At 37.2% G+C, this 17,439-nt stretch overlaps 1 protein-coding gene across 2 annotated transcripts in view; it reads right to left on the bottom strand.

Moving 5' to 3' along the window:
- Positions 1 to 17,439, bottom strand: part of dnm1a (dynamin 1a) — a 73,334-nt gene that overhangs the window by 11,540 nt on the left and 44,355 nt on the right. Inside the window, exons 16-20 of one of the 2 annotated variants that reach the window (XM_051111144.1) lie at positions 3,031 to 3,140; positions 2,240 to 2,351; positions 2,114 to 2,125; positions 1,851 to 2,021; positions 1,032 to 1,273 (exon numbers count right to left, since the gene is read on the bottom strand). In XM_051111144.1, coding sequence (XP_050967101.1) covers positions 1,032 to 1,273; positions 1,851 to 2,021; positions 2,114 to 2,125; positions 2,240 to 2,351; positions 3,031 to 3,140 — 647 coding nt within the window. Of the gene's footprint in view, positions 1 to 1,031; positions 1,274 to 1,850; positions 2,022 to 2,113; positions 2,126 to 2,210; positions 2,352 to 3,030; positions 3,141 to 17,439 lie in introns of those variants that run through there. The other variant, XM_051111143.1, reaches the window with a different exon arrangement.

The following is a 17,439-nucleotide window of genomic DNA, read 5'->3' on the forward strand; positions in this document are numbered from 1 at the left end:
CCGATCTGAATATAATGATTCGCAAACCCGCACCGAAGTCCCGATCTGAATCAAATGATTCACGATCCACGCACCGAAGATCCGATCTGAATATAATGATTCGCAAACCCGCACCAAAGCTCCGATCTGAATCAAATGATTCACGATCCGCGCACCGAAGATCCGATCTGAATATAATGATTCACAAACCCGCACCGAAGTCCCGATCTGAATCAAATGATTCGCGATCTGTGCACCGAAGATCCGATCTGAATCTAATGATTCACAAACCCGCACCGAAGTCCCGATCTGAATCAAATGATTCGCGATCCGCGCACCGAAGTTCCGATATGAATCTAATGATTCACGATCCGCACCCCGAAGATCCGATCTGAATATAATGATTCGCAAACCCGCACCGAAGTCCCGATCTGAATCAAATGATTCACGATCCACGCACCGAAGATCCGATCTGAATCAAATGATTCACGATCCGCGCACCGAAGATCCGATCTGAATATAATGATTCGCAAACCTGCACCGAAGTCCCGATCTGAATCAAATGATTCACGATCCACGCACCGAAGATCCGATCTGAATTAAATGATTCGCGATCCGCTCACCGAAGTTCCGATCTGAATCAAATGATTCGCGATCCGCGCACCGAAGATCCGATCTGAATATAATGATTCACAAACCCGCACGGAAGATCCAATCTGAATCAAATGATGCGCGATCCGCTCACCGAAGTCCCGATCTAAATCAACACTATAACATATTCAGGTGAGATAAGTAGAATATAATTATTATTATGGTTTATACTAATAAAATATTTAAAGTATATATTTATAACAGTATAGGATATTATTGTACTATAATATTTAGGGACATAAAATTCTGATAGTGTATAGCAGAAAGGACGTAATTAAAAATCTCAGTGACATATTGAATGCCTATTTCTACATCAAGACTTTAATTCCCCACTGAAGTCATAATACCCTCGATTAGCCCGTTTATCTATATGACATCCATACTCTCCATCGTAAACGCACCTTCCTCCAGAGCCTGTGCGCTGCACCTGGAGCCAGGAGTCGTCCACGGGCGGAGGCAGAGAGGTGGAGACGGTGGTGGTGCTGATGTCACCGATGATGTTCAGCGCTTCTTTGAGCGCATGGTACATGCGCAGCATCTCGTCACGCCGCTGCGCCTGCTCGGCCGACTCCTCCATCAGAGTGTTCTGATCTCCACACGAGTACAGCTGAGCCAACAGCTCTGCATTGATGAACTCCTTCGTCTGAGAGATCAGATGTTAAGAAAACAGTCAGGAAAATCTAACTTTTAAAAAAATGTAAGTAAATCATAGTTTGCATGTGTTTTTTGTTAAGTATCATGTGTGATCCATCAGGGTTTATGTCTCATATAGTCTGATTCAGTGAGAATATGGAGGAAAAAACAGCTCAGATGTTGAGATCTTTGTAACAGCAGAGCAGATACTGACATAAAATTATGTAAATATCAGTGGTCGCTTTATTAGTAATGAAATTTAACAACAAAAAAGCTGCTGAAGGTGGATGTTTGTGCAATTACACTAAGAGAGCTTTTACTGGATAAAAAAGGCTAAACTATCAATCAGATGACAGCCGGCATGTAGTAGATTGTATGCAACAGGTTTAACGGCAAAGTTCTGATCATGTTGATCATTTACAGCCTAAGAAATTAATGTATAAAATGATTTTATAGAGTGAAGAACTGTCTTAGTTGATGATTTTGAATCATGAATTCATGAATCAACCCTTGTGGGGTTTGAACTAACAACCTTTCACCACACAAGCACCTATGCTAAACACAGACGAGCATCTGATACTGCTTACATTATTGATCATCAGATGCATGATGGTCTTGGGCATCAGGTCTCGTACAGTCTTGTTGACGATGCCCATGTAAGAGTCCACCAGGTTCCGGATGGTCTCCACCTGCCTCTCCAGCTGAGGGTCCATGGAGTGCATGAAACCATCTGAACCGTTCTCCTCACTAGCGTCGCTCTACAGATGCACACAGACATAATCACACAAACATGGAAATAGGCAATGCAAAAGATGCATAAAAAAATCCAAATGCTACACAAAACTTGTACCTTTTCCTTCTCCTAGTGTGACGCCACGGGAAGCAGCGTGAGAGAAAGAGAAAAGCATTTTGAGGTGCATCATTGCTATTTATTCATTCCTACTTACATCTTATCAATCCACATCTGAACACACACCACCACACGCTCAGGATAGACGCCAGCACGCAGGAACGAAGCCTTCCACCCGTCCACCTCCTCCTGACTCTCACAAGCCAGCTCGAGCTGACGGTAGTCCTTATACACGTTCCTGCCATGGCATTAGATGCATTAGATTAGTCTTTAAACTCAGCATGATAGTCAAAATTGAAACTATCAACTGAATTGAAACTATCTTTGCTGTCAAATCTTAATTATTTTTATCAAGTAAACTTTCATCAGACTTTCATCATATAAATATCAGCATCTGCACCAAATTCATATTTTTGCTCAATTTGAGTCTCTGAATTAATTCTCAGTATATCAGACTATATGAGCAACAGAAGCCTGATGGATCAAATATGATAGTCAACAAATAACATGCAAACATTTTTAGGTTAAAAAATTAGAAAAAAAAAAAGAAAGAAAAACGATGGTAAAAAATTAGATTCAATAAATTGTACTATTAAAAAAAAAGATTTGATTATTATTTCATATGTCAGGCTTTACAGGGTTAAATAGAGCCTAATGAAATGGTTAATGCTGATATTACTGTGATTTATTCATCAATGCATGAATTTCCAAAGAAAAAATATATTTAAAAAATAATACATTTCTCAATCTTTGCATTTACTTTTGTTTTGTTAAAACTGCCTTTTATCCCATAAACGTTTTTTGTTCCCATTGAACATCCTGTTTTACTCTACCTCACATGACAAAAGTCAAGCAGGTTGTGTAAGCTTTTTTATGTTTGCTTTTTGCAGTTATTATTAAGGATTATGACCTCTGACCTTTGCTCAGTGTTGAATAGGGCAAAGATGTGTTTGCTGGACATGAAGCCCTTCTCCACATCTCTGAACTTCAGATTGTCCACCTGTAGCATGTACTTCTTCTCTTTCTCCTGCAGTGGGCAGAACAGAGTTTGCTGAGATTAATGAAATATGTGCACAAATGAGAAAGATTGAGAGAATGATCGGGTTTCATATGCTGATTCTGTTGAACAGCTTGTCTGTGAAGCTGATTGTATTTCAGTGACTTTGGCTTGAAATGATTAAACTAGAAATTGATTAAGACCTTGAAGAAAAGACAGAACAAAAGACAAACACGTTCTATGCAGTTAGTTTTGGGCACTAAAAATATGCATGCGAAGTTAGTGCTCTTTTTTTAAAATGTGCTTCTGTGGGATTTCCCCCCCTATTTCATCATCTATGAGATTAAAACTGTTAATATGTAGTGTTATAGGTTTGTTCAGATCATGAACATGAGTGATGATAACAGCGATGAGAGACCAAGTAACAGAAAGAAAGAGCGCAGAGAAAAGAACAGACTCCAGTGAGTGAGTGTGTGTGTGTGAGAACTGTATATATACATTGAGCAGAGTGATTTTTAGTCTTCGCCACACGCGGCTGGAACTGATTAGAGCCGACAGAGCTAAAATAAACCATCAGGGCGGGCGGGTGGTAGGGCGATGGCGGAGTCTGCAGGCTGACTGGTGCACCACAGCCGTCTGGCTGGCCGTCAGGGGCCCGGAGCCCAGCGGGCACAGCCCGGTATTCCCCTACCCACCAGAGCGAGCACCGCGCCCTGCCGTAATGCCCGTAAAAATACACCGGCCAGCTGGAGCAGACAAAAAAAGAATGCGGCACGTGATGCTTCCCGTGGCAGAAAGATTTCTGATTGGTGCTCATGAGATGTTGTAAAGACTCAGTTATGTTTCACTGAATAATCAAGTTTTCTTCTCCTAAAATTACATAGATAAAAATACTTAATGATAATAATGAAAAGATAATAGTGAAATGATAAAAAAAGACCTAAATCTTAAAAAAAAATTAGCTTGAAATAAAATAAATGTTAAAAACTACAGACAAAAAAAAAAAAAAAAAAAACATACAAATTTACTAAAACTTTACAATTAAAATCAAAATTTAAAATATGAAAATAAAAACTAATTCAGAATACTAAAATAACACTGATTTCTGATTAGGTAGAGAATATCTGTTTATTAAATTAATGTTACTTATAATGTTAATTATTTCTTTATTTATTTTGTATATTTATTTATTTTTGTGAATAATTTAATATTCTTGTAGTAATATTGTAGTTAAAAAATAGTAAAGTAATAGTAGTAAAAATTTTTTAAAAATATATTTTTTTAGTATTTAAAAAATTTTATATATAAATTTAGTTAATAAATGAGGTTTATTTTTGAAAAAAAGCATTTTGATAAATAGATTATATGTACATGTGTGTTTGTGAATATAACATATATATATATATATATATATATATATATATGTTATTGTTTTATTGTTTTTTATTGTTATAATGGTTTTTGTTGATTGTTTTCTTATTGCACTGAAAAATCATTATCAATGAAATTTTGAATTCGAGTTCATATTGAGATCTCTAAATTTTAATTGCAGACTCTGGCAAATCTGAGCACAGTTTGAGACAGCTAAGATGTCTTCTGAAACTCTGGAGGATTTAATGTGATCACATTTGGGATTTTCTTTTCTGTGGGTTTTCCTGAATGTCAGGGGTTTTCCGAGTGTGTAGCGTGTGTCCGCATGGTCAGGTGCTCATGCCAGCTGGACCTGGTGCTTATCATCAGATATAAAACATACAGTTGCCACGGTGCAGAGAGGATGACGTCATCTGTGAAGCCATAGCAACCGTCTCCTCCACACACACACACACACGGTTTCTGACTCGGGAGCCACTCAGTGACTCACACTTTTCCTTCTCTTCAGCCAAACTTTGGGAAGAGAGGATTGAGGAGAGGAGGGAGACGGATCTTCTGGGAGGAGGGTTATATGAGAGAGAAGAGTGCAGGGAAAAGAGGAAACAGAGATGATAGAAAGAGCACGGCTGCACTCTTAAAGGAACAGTTCAGAGAAAAAACGAACTTTCCCTCCTCGTTTGCTCTCCCTCATATCGTTGCAAACCTGTATGACTTTCTTCCTTCTGTGAAACACAAAAAGCAGAACATTCAGACTGATCTTTTCTGTACAATGCAAAGCAGTCAGGCTCTTGATCTGACACACTTGATCTTTGTACAGAAAACATTAACATTAAACACTTTTCATGTTCCACATAAGATAGAAAGTCACAGAGGTTTGTAATGACAGGATGAGTAAATGATAACAGAATGATCTTTTTTGGGTGAACTGTTCCTTTCAACATAAAAGTTTCTCTTTCAAATTAAATAAATAATTTTATTCACTAGATTCAATCTAGAAACCCAAACACATACAGTAATAATAAAACATCAAACTTTTTATTTTTTAGAATCTTACAGAAACTTTCAAAAACTCATTTAAATCAGAGTGTCCCTTAAATACATACTATAATGCAAAAAATTATATGATATATTATTTAGATTAAGTATTCATTTATTATGTATTATAGTATTTGCTGTAGTGAATTTAATGCTTTTTTAATTAAAAATGAAAAAAGTAATTTAAATGGTATTAGAGTCATTCTCAAAATTGTTTTTACGTTTATTTAGAAAACAATATATAAAAAACTGAACTCTGTAGCCTATGAAAATGTTGTTGATATGAAATGGTTTGGCATGTACAATCATTTTCTTTTTCTTCTGTCAAGCATTACTGCTCAAGGTGCAAAAAGCAAACAAAATAAAAGTAAATAAAATAACAAAATGAACAATTCAGACAGTTTTGATTGTTCTACAAAATAGGCTAGATTATTTGTTTTTTGAAGGATGAAATGTAACCCAGCAAAAAAATAAATAAAAGTAAATATAAACACATAAAATAATTAATAAACCATATTTTTAAGAGTTTTTCTGCCCTGACATTCCAAACAGACCCAGATAACAGTGATTAAAAAAATCAGCAGTGAATCTTTGTGTCGCCAGCGCAGCACTATTTTTATCACAGCACTTCTGATGTATTTCAGGGCTTAATGTGTGTGCGTGCATGTGTGTGTGTGTGTGTTTAAAGAAAAAGACCCACAGAGAGTCATATATACAGAGAAGCAGACCACAGTGCTGCAACTAAACACAACCTCACACACACGCATGGAAGTCATCAGAGGGTGAGAAGTCAGACATCAGTGTATATCAGTCGTGACCTCTGACACACACACACTCACACACTGAATGATTCTCCATATGTTCTTGTAAAGTCTCAATGGGTCTAAGTCTTTAAAACCTTGAATCTCTGGAAACATTGTACACTTGGTTTCAGAGCAGAAATCTGCTCCAGATCTGATCTGTCTGATCTCCCACAGTGATTCAAGACAGGAAGTTTAAATTGTGTCACCTGATACTAGCAATCCAGTCAAACAAGGATCTAAATAACCTGCGGCTGTAGTCCCACAGAGTCTGATTCACAAAATACTCTTCTTATTTCCTAACTTAAGAGTCAAGTTCAGAATATTTTGTACTTCCACAAACATTTCTTAAAAATGAAGTCTCAAGACAAAACTTAAGAATATAAATTCCTGAAAATATATACATATTTTTTAAATTCATCATAACCTCCAACTTGTCCTGAATCTTACACTTTTTAATATAATGTATTTTTAGCATGTCTTAAGAAATTTTCAAGAATTGCACTTAGGAACATTCTTGCAAACTTCATTTATCTTAAGAAATTTCTTTCTTGAAGGAATAGTTCACCCAAAAATGAAAATCTGCTGAAAATATGCTTACCCTCAGGCCATTCAGGATGTACAGGAGTTTGTTTATTCACCAGATTTGTAGAAATGTGTCATTCCATCACTGTTTCACCAATGGATCCTCTGCAGTGAATGGGTGCCGTCAGAATGAGAGTCCAAACGACTGATAAAAACATCACAATAATCCACACCACTCCAGTCCATCATTAACATCTTGAGAAGACAAAAGTTAAAACAAATCCACCATTGAGGCGTTTTTAACTAAAATACGAGTATATAATCCATAACGCTTCTTTCTGTGAAAAAGTGGTTTGGTCTGAATCAGGAGAGAAATCTGCACAGATCAAGCACCAAAACAGCTCTAAACAAATATGTGGTTAGATTTTGATGTGAGAGACAACAGGAGATGGACTTTTACACTGGAGGAAGCAACATTATGGATTATGCACTCGTATTTGAGTTAAAAATGTCTTAATGATGGATTAGTTTCAGCTTTTGGCTTCTCAAGATGTTAACCGATGGACTGGAGTGGTGTGGATTACTTGTGGACTATTGTGATGTTTTTATCAGCCGTTTGGACTCTCATTCTGACGGCACCCATTCACTGCAGAGGTATCCACTGGTGAGGCAGTGATGCAATGACACATTTACACACATCTGATGAAGAAACAAATTCATCCACATCTTGGATGACCTTAGGGGGAGTAAACTTTCATTTCTGAGAGAACTTTTCCTTGAAGATTTTTTTTTTTTTTTTTTTTTTTTTGTGAATCAAACCCAAGAATGTAAGATAATCACTTATTAAGAACATTTGACCGCTCAGATGTTGCTCTTTCATTGCTCAAAGGATGTGTGGAACACAGTTTAAGACATACTTGAGATCTATTCTGGAACTCCAATTAAACCTCATTTCTGTTCCAGAGAGACAGATGAAACATAAACTAGATCTCATTTGAGATGTTTCTTTCCAATGTCCAACCACACGGACAGAACTGTGAATATTTTCCATTGTTTTGTTTTGGTGTGACTAATACCAGCGCAATTATAAGAGCGGAGGAAGTTCAGACTCGATTCATAAACACACTTCTCACGGCTGACTGCGGCCCGCTGCGCTAATCCAAACAAAACAGCCTCACAAAAAACACACTTTTGAGAAACATCATGTCCGCGTTCATACGCCGCGCAAGCATCCACTGTCAGAACGGACACACTGTCAGGTGTGATCATACATGTAAATGAACAGTTTGAAACAGAAATGTGCCGCTTTAAGCCGCATATGTGTGTGTGTAAGAGTGAATAGCGCTGGTGTCTTGGTTTTGCATCAAAGGCCAGAGAGACGCGGGGAGGCATCTGGGAGCAATAATGCCGCTCTAACCCCTCATTACCAGAACGACTGCGCCTTGAGCCAAGGCCAACGGCAATTTTCAAAATGCATGTTTTTTCCCCCTCTTTCTGTCTTTAATTCACAAAAGGAAAAAAGCACAGCGTCATTTTGTAGAAAGTTCTCTCATACAGCTCTGTGTCTCTTGACACACTTGACATCTACGAGTTTTTTTGTAGAAGCTGCTTTGAAACTTTAACTTCAAGCTGTGCACTACAACCTACTAAAAATAAAGTAACTTAAACTAAGCTTAACCTATTTAAGGAAGCTTTTTAAAAGCAAAACTCTTATTTGATATAATTTAGTTTATATAATCAGAGTCTTGAGATCTGTGGGGTCACATAATTAGTAAATTTACATTAAATAACTAAACTAAAAACTATGGAAGCCTATTTTTTTTGGAATAAAAAATGAAAAAAGTAATTGCAACTCTTTTATCTGCCAGTTCTGACTTTTTTCCTCAATTGTGGGTTCGTATCGCGCTCGTTCGATTTCTTGCAATTCTAAGAAAAAAGATTGTGAGATTTAAACTCAGAATTACAAGAAATAAGGTCTGAATTGAAAGATTTTTGCAAGCTTATTTTTTATTTCATGGCAGGGACATGCTTCCAATCGAAGCAGAAAAAGAAAAAAAAGCATATATTTATTATTATTTGAATATTTTGGCAGCAATTTATATAAAGTTGGTTAAACCATATAACAAATCTCAACTGCTTGATTGCGTGTACTGCTGCAAAATGTAAACTATATAATCACCCAGCTCTAATCTGCTAAATGTAACTATAATGCATGAAGATATTAAGATAATATAAACATTAACATCATGATTTTCTGCGAAGCTGCTTTGAAACTGTATTGTGAAAAGCGCTACATAAATAAATTTGACTTCACTACTTTCAGTTTGTTTCCCTGCAGCATTGTAAAGCCAAAAGCCTTTTGCTGAGCTCATGTGTCTGGAAACTTGGAAAGAAAAGATCCGTCTATGGTACAACAAAGAGAAAGAAGTATGAAAGAAAAAAAGCAACAGCACAGAATCAGTTCTGGTTAGCGTCTGACGGGTCGTCACAAACCCTCTGAACACACGCTAATGTCTACAGCAGCGGTGGCGGCGCAGGCATGTTAACTGCATTAACCCCTCAGCGTCCTGCTTTAAAGTCTGCAGTCAAACAGACTCACACGTAGGTGGAAAGGACGATGGCCGCCCCCATTGCCAAGGTCAGACGCTGACATCCGACATGCATTTCTGCATGCTCAGTTTTTATCTGTTAGGCAAGAAACAAATGCAATGACTTGCATAGAATATTGCCTATGTATACATGCATCAAACACTGCGTCAAATCCGCATCTGGCAGATACTTCTATCTAAACAGCATTGCATTCAAGGGAAACATTTGACCGCTGCATGCATTGCCTGGAAATGGTGATTTGTCAATAAAGTGGAAAAACTTAGCAACACTTTTAAATTTTAAAGAAATGTACTTTTGTGAAAAATCTGTCATCTGAAATGACATTGGAGTGTGTTTGGGTTTGCTGGCAGAAGTAAAGCTCAAGTGTGTCGCGCCAAAATGAACTGAATGTACTGAACTCTATCACTGCCACCCTCATAAAGAACATAAATGTTCCCGACAGCCGGGAGAAGTTTAATGAGAGGACGATGGTTTGTTAGCAGTGAAAGGAGGTGTCGCAAACAGACGCTTTTCTGGTACTTCACAGTAGTAGCGAACATGGCCGTGAAGTTAAATGTCTGTGAGAACCAACAGTGCAGGTTTACAGCATTTACATCCTTTCAGTGTAAACTGAGAACTGCATTAGAGTTGTACTGGAGACGGTTTAGCATTAGGGTTTTATGCACTGCATCAAACATGTTTTAGTTCAGTGCATGCTAACTTCAAATTAACTAATTTCAAATAAAACTTTTTTTAGACAGAAAAAAAATGTATAATAAATTTCCATGTCAAATTCAAATAATACATTTCAATGTCAAATTCAACTCATTAGTGCATGTGATTAAATAAAATAATAGTTCAAATGATTTTGTTTCTTTTTTCATCCTGTTTTTCAGTTAAAATAAGTTCCATTAACATTTACTGCAAATAATCACATGTACTAATGAGTTGAATTTTGCATCTAAATATAAATTTAAAATATGTAAACATCTAAAGGATGTTTTCATGTTTTAACTGAAAAACAAGATCGGTTTACATGAGCAAAAAAAAGAAAAATGTTTCTTACTAAATATTTAGTATTAATTGAATTAATTACATGCGTAACGGGTTAATCTGACGTTACATTTTCCGAAACATTTTTTTGTGTATTTTCCAGTTAAAACTTAAACGTCCTTAAAGCAAGACAAAACTATCCATAGAGAGTGTGTTTCCTGCAGTGGTCCATTTGTGCTCCTGTCAGGACTGCTGAGCAAGCTCCCCGTGGAGGCGTTTCTGAGTCCTGCTCGGGTCTGAGAGGAGAAACCGTAGCTAAAGCAAACACAGTCACCACCCAGAGCACCCGCCCGTGACTCACTACCCACAATACAACACTCACACCACATCATTGCAGACCAGAACGAGAGCTGGACAAATGGGTGGAGATTAACTAGAGAACAAGAATCTGAAGTGAGTGAGAAAAGGACCTGATTTTTACATTTGCTCAGAAAATGCTTGCCGGCATTATTGCCAGGGCGTTGCTATGTGGTTGCTAGGGCCTTATTGGTGGTTGCTAGGTGTTTTCTGGAGCACAAACACTGCAGGACAACACACACACTGAATTTTAGTAATCAGTATTACAAGTGTAGTTGTTAAACAAATCTAACTAAGCAAGCACTAGTAAGATTAACTTAAACACCACTAAAAAGAGCAAGTAAACTCGAAAAGTTTATGTCATTTCAATTCTCTCACACTTTAGAAGCATCACTTCAAACCATGTTAATCAGAAGTATTTAGAGTTGCACTGGAAGTGGTTTCGTATAGTGAGGATTAGGGTTTTATGCACTGCATTAAACATATTTTAGTTTGATTTGATTCAACACCACACTGAATGCTAAATTGACATAAAACACACTGTAAATTGTTTTTTTTTCCCAGATAGGAAAAAATGCGAGAAAGTTCTGTTTGATGTGATTTTATTTATTTATTTATTTTGCTTTTTTTCTCATTTTTTTCTCAATTGATCTTTCCAATTAAAATAAGATCCTTTAACATTTACTGTAAATAATAACATGCACTATCAAAAAAAAAAAAAAAAACAATGCGTTTTAAGTTATTATTAATCAGTTACATGCACTATTATGTTAAATCTTACATTTTGTGAATTTTCCAGTTAAAATATGTACAGGATAAATAATGGCATGATTTTAATTAATTTAGTGATGTAGCTATCAATTATTGTAGTAATCGCAGATTATTAAAATAATACCGATTATTAAAATAATACCGATTATTCCACTGATTAATCGAGTAATTGTATGTATGTATGTATATACATATATATAGAAATAAAAATACAATCAATTTCACATTACTTTAGAAAAGGTAATTCAATAAAATATATATATATATATATATATATACACATGATTGCATAAATAATATTTTGTTTTTTTTAAACAAAACATTGAATACTGATATTTACATGTATTTTTAAAATGAAGATACTTTAAATGTGAAATCAAAACCACCAGAAGGTGACAGTAAGTCACTGTTAAGTAAGTGAGTCATTGCAATTAAACTGAATCATTTAACGGGTGATTTATTCAAAAACGAAACACCGTTATGTTGCTCAAAGACGCAAAACAGTGCTGTGGCTGTGTTTAGAATGGTTATTTGTTGGCGAAATAGAGCAAAAACAGGCAATATGCTGTCTAAAACTTAAGTCTCTTAATATTAACTTCTTGTTTATTGATGAACTGTTGCATAAAATCAGGATCACATTTGTAATCATGCTGAGACTCTTTGTTTGATATTCACTAACTTTCTAACTTTCCGTGTGTCACAGAGAGAGAATAAATGGCATTTAGTCTTTCACAAAACATAGCTAACTTAGGGACATCGTAACAAACCACCATTAATTTACGGTCTTACATATGTCCGGCGTTTATCGGTTTGTGCGTCAGTAATAATGGTCCGTGGGGAAACACAGTGTTCCGTATTTACAGTAAATAGACTAAACAGAGCCTCGAGGAAAATAATTTGCCTCGATGATTTTGTATTACGAGTTGTGTTACTCGAGGAATCGTTTCAGCCCTAAATTCATTAATAATTTAATTAATCCTATGCACTAATCTGTTAAATTTGACATTTAAAATAGTTAATTTAATTAAGCATGTGAAAGCATTTTTTTTCTGTTAAAATGTCAAATATAAAATAGATTAGTCAATTAGTGCATGTGATTAAATAAACAAATAATAAATTGCAAAAATTGGAATTTCTTTGCTCATGTAAACTCGTCTTGTTTTCTAGTAAAAATATGTAGTGATCCTTTAACATTTACAGTAAATAATCCCATGCACAAACACCGCAGGACGACACACACTGAACTTTAATACTGTAAGAACTGTAGTTTATCATCTTTAAGTAAACCTAACTAAGAGCACTAGTAAGATTAACTTAAACAAGAGCAACATCCGTAAGAACCATCCCCTGACAGGCCGTTAATGCCGGTCAGCTGTGGTTCGGTCGGTGATGGAGCGGCTTTATATGCGATCTCTTGTGGGTCGCTCCTTCTAGCCTCCCTGTTACCTCCCACATCAAATCTGGTCCTGATTTCGACCCAGTTACCCAACGTATACATGTGGGAGAAACGAGGGCGGCGCGGGTGGTGCTGGGGGGGTCGTCCAGCATAAAGGCCTCTTTATTCAAGCCGGACAGGGAAAGGAAATCGGCTTCAGAAGAAAAAACACACCAGCGCGCCACAGGCCCGCACATCTGGAGTTATTACAAGCCCGCCGTCTTGCCAAGAAACTCCGACATTCCTGCAGCGCTACAAAGCCACGCAGCTCCCACACACACACACACATACACACACACGCATTTTCCACCCAAAAAGTGCAGCGACCGAACACGCTACATGCACCCCAACCCCCTCCCCAAAATGACACAACACATGCAGCAAATTAATGCGCTTCACTTCCTGTTGACCTTTGACCCTCCACTTCCTGCCGCCTCCCCGAAAAAGCAGGAAAAAAATGACAGAAAGCCAGACGGAGGCGGGAAGGAGAAGAAAGTCCCGCCTCTTTCTCCTCTCTTGCTCCTTCACTCTCTCACTAGTGAAGTTAGTTAACAGTCCTCTGCCACGTCAAGCCTGCGAGTCACTGCATGGGCGTCCGGCAGGGACGAGACGCACCGTCAGATGCTGATTTTAGGAGACGCGGGACGGATGTTAGTGGATGCAGTTTTATGATTTATTTGGGAACACGGAGCGATCTGTGAGTGATGGTGAAGATGAAGAGACATTTATTCAGCCGCACTCATTGAGGTCCTGCAGATGCAAACTGAGAAATACTGGAATCAACACTCAACAAACAGCAGGACAAACACCTGGACTGGAGAGGACGATGAGGTGCAGTATCTTCATCACCGGGGCTTTTAACGGGGCATGTCGAGTTTGATGATGTATTCGGTTTAGAGGCGATTCATTTGACCAGCTGATCTGATGTTAATCGTACAGCCGAACTTATGTGAGAGCAGATGAATGCTAAAGTCATCAGCTGTGATGAAGATTATTTCAGAGGTCAGTGAGGACAAAATAGTCAAAATGCTAAATTAATCACTAAATAACATAAAAAAACTTAAAGCCTGTATATATATATATATATGTGTACATAGATAGATAGATAAATACATATATAGATAGATAAAAATATATTGATTTAATACCTTAATTTAACTTTATATGTATATATAGACACTGTAAAAATTTCTACAAACCTTCTCTAAAAATTAGAATTTTTTAAATGGTTACCGGAAACAAGTACAATTTAATAAGTTGATATAAAAATGTAAAAAAAAAGTAAAAAAATAAAATAAATAATAATTACCAGAAATGAGCTTAAGTACTACAATTTATTAGGGTTATTAAATAAAAAATGTGTATATATATATATATATATGTGTGTTTAGTACATAAAGTGTATAAATAGCAGATTAAACATCCGTTAGTTCGTACTAAATCCATTTACCTTCTTTAACGTGCAGCAGAGTTTTAGGGAATTTCTATGTGAAACATGAAACCGCAGTGAATGCATCATCACTCTCCACAGGAAACAGGAAGTTTCCAATCAGAACGGATCATCTGTGTGTCTCACCTCCATATTCTGCCTGTTTCAGACTCTATCATGGCCTCATCAGACTCGCACTAACTCTCCCAATCCATGGGTATCACCTAGCGACCGCAACGCAAGTTTCATGACCGGAAACGGGATGTTGCATTAGTTCCGGACGCCCGTCCCGCCTGCCCAGTGTTCAGACTACCTGTTCAGGAAGTAGCGTTTGTACAGTAGTCTGCACATTGGTTAGGCTGGACGGGGATGCTCAAGACGGACCGTCACCATGACGACTGATGAACACATCGCTATGACGACGAGAGGAGTCAGGGGTTCAGTCGATCAGCGTGACGACAGCAGATCGCATGACTGATGTGAAGTGACTTTATGAAATAATCATCTCTTCAGTGTGCAGTCAAATAAAGTATGAAATACAAAATAAAGTATAAAATGATACTAATGCAAGTGTGAAGATTGTCATTTTATCTTAACAGTCCAGTTCTGTTTTCTCTTGCAATTTCAGACACAGACAATAGTTGCTAAACAATGACTTTTTATAAATGTTCATATTGAGATCTCTGAATTTAGACTACAGATTTGAGCACTTTGACATTGTTGAGCTCACTTCTGAAACTGTGGGTCTGTTTCTCAGCTGAGATATGAAAGCGGTTCTTTTTGTCTTGCATATTCATCTGGATCTGGTTAAATAAAATAGAAGGAGTGAGTCAGTGAGAGAGAAACAAAAAACCAAAGATAAAACAGTTTCTCAATGGGTCTCATATGAAGATCTTCAGGCTTGTCGTTCACACACTCTCAAACATCCAGACAAATGAAACCCAGATAAACATGTTTCCACTTAAGTCTTCTCCTGGATCACAGCATTTCCTGATCCGATGCCTTTACTTCTGCTTTACACACACACACACACACACACACACACACACACTGCAAAGATGTCAGTTGTCAGTTAGGAAACGTGTGTTTTCCGTATGACATTATTCAAGCACTTTAAAAACATGGCACTCATTGTTTGTTTGTTTGTTTGTTTTTGTTAAGATGGAATTTGTGGGTACAAAAAGTGAAAAATTAATGTCTTTGAAAGTGCTTTTAACACTAAATGCTTTCAAAACATGGCACTCATGGCGTGAGATGCTGGAAAAACAACACAAAACACAATGCAATTATAACTTGTTGCATTGAAAACAGTTGCGCTGCCCAATATTTTTGTGGAAGCCATGAGACATTTTATGTCACATATCACATATTATTTTTTTTAGAATTCACAGATGAGTATAAACTTCAAATAAAAACGCCATTTTTTTGCAATAGAAATCTTTTGTAACATTATACATGTCTTCAAAAAAAATAAAAGTGAACATGTTTATTTATAGTGCATTCTGATTCCATGTTGATTTTAAAGTGCGTACGGCTTTATTTGAGCTGATACACACAGCATCTTAAAAACATGGCACTCATGGCGTGAGATGCTGGAAAAACAACACAATACGCCATGCAATAGCCAAACAAATAGTCTGCACTTAAAAAAAATTCAGTGTAGAAACAATTTTAATTTAGGAAATTAAATTAAATGTGAAATTTTAAAGTATAAACACTGTGTCTGATGCATGTGTATAGAGAACAGCAATTATAAAATAGCGTCCATCACAATTTAACTATAGTTTGTGGACCAAGCTGTACTCAAAAGTAAGTAGCATCTGACAAAATCTGCAAAAAATAAGGTAAAAATGATTCATAATTAAAATTTTAGCAGTAGGTTTAGGTTATTTTCATTCTCATTTAATTTTCATTCAGACTTAGATAAAGATGGCAGAAGCCTATGATACGTCCTCATTTAGAGCATGTGTGTGTGTGTGTGTGTGTGTGTTTGATTGACAGGCCTTTGAGGCCATCGAGAGGGTTGCTGGTTCATATGCATCCAGGTTTTTCTTCATTCATGTCTTTTGTAAGTCACTGGTGCTCAGTCTGCATGTGTGATAATAGGAAGCAGATCCAGTATCACCAGCGCTGCCTGCTTCGCCCAACCCCCCGAAAACGAGAAGACGAGGGAACTGGCTTTGTGAAAAATCAGGTTGGGCAGAAATACATCTGCACTGAGATGTCAAGAGGAAGTGATGTCACTAAGACGCTTGTTGATCATTTAGACAGAGAGTGATGAGGGTCTCGACCTCAGCCACCGGAGGAGAAGAAAACATGCGTGCGTGTGTGTTGCGTTCAGACACACTCGTGGAAGCGTTTCTGCTGCTTTCTGAGCTCATTAGTGACTGTTTTACTTCTGAGCCGGACTGTGTTAGTTTTGGGGCTCTGAGTGCTGGGAAACCGACATCGCCAGCCCACGATAAAATAAATACACACAGGAGAGAGAGAGAGAGAGAGTGTGTGTGTGTGTGTGAAGGAGACTTTGTGTTTCCAGACAGATGAAAGTGGACCGCAGCGCCCCCCTCGCTGTCTCTGCCCCACATGCTCCTAGTTAGAGTGACCCAAACCAGCTAACCACACACACACATTTCTTTGAAAGTCAATGGTTTTATGAGGAGCAGCCCTCTCTTGGCGAGTGTGTGTGAGTGTGTGTGACAGGTCAGGCTCTGGTATGCACATGTGTGTGCCAGCTTTACACGAGACGCCTACCTAGACAACACTTTAGAGTCAACATGGAATCAGAATGCACTATAAATAAACTTATAGTTCTTTTATTCATCAAGGATGTATTAAACTAATCAAAGGGGACATTAAAGACATTTATGATGTTAAAAAATATGTCTGCTTTAAATAAATGCTGTTCTGTTGAACTTTCTATTCATCTGTGAACCCTGAAAAATAAAATGTATGATGGTTTCCACTAAAATATTGGGCAGCAAAACTGTTTTCAACATTGATAATAATCAGAAATGTTTGTTGAGC

The sequence above is a fragment of the Labeo rohita genome, chromosome 5 (genome assembly GCF_022985175.1).
Source record: "Labeo rohita strain BAU-BD-2019 chromosome 5, IGBB_LRoh.1.0, whole genome shotgun sequence".
NCBI classification, from domain to species: Eukaryota; Metazoa; Chordata; class Actinopteri; order Cypriniformes; family Cyprinidae; genus Labeo; species Labeo rohita.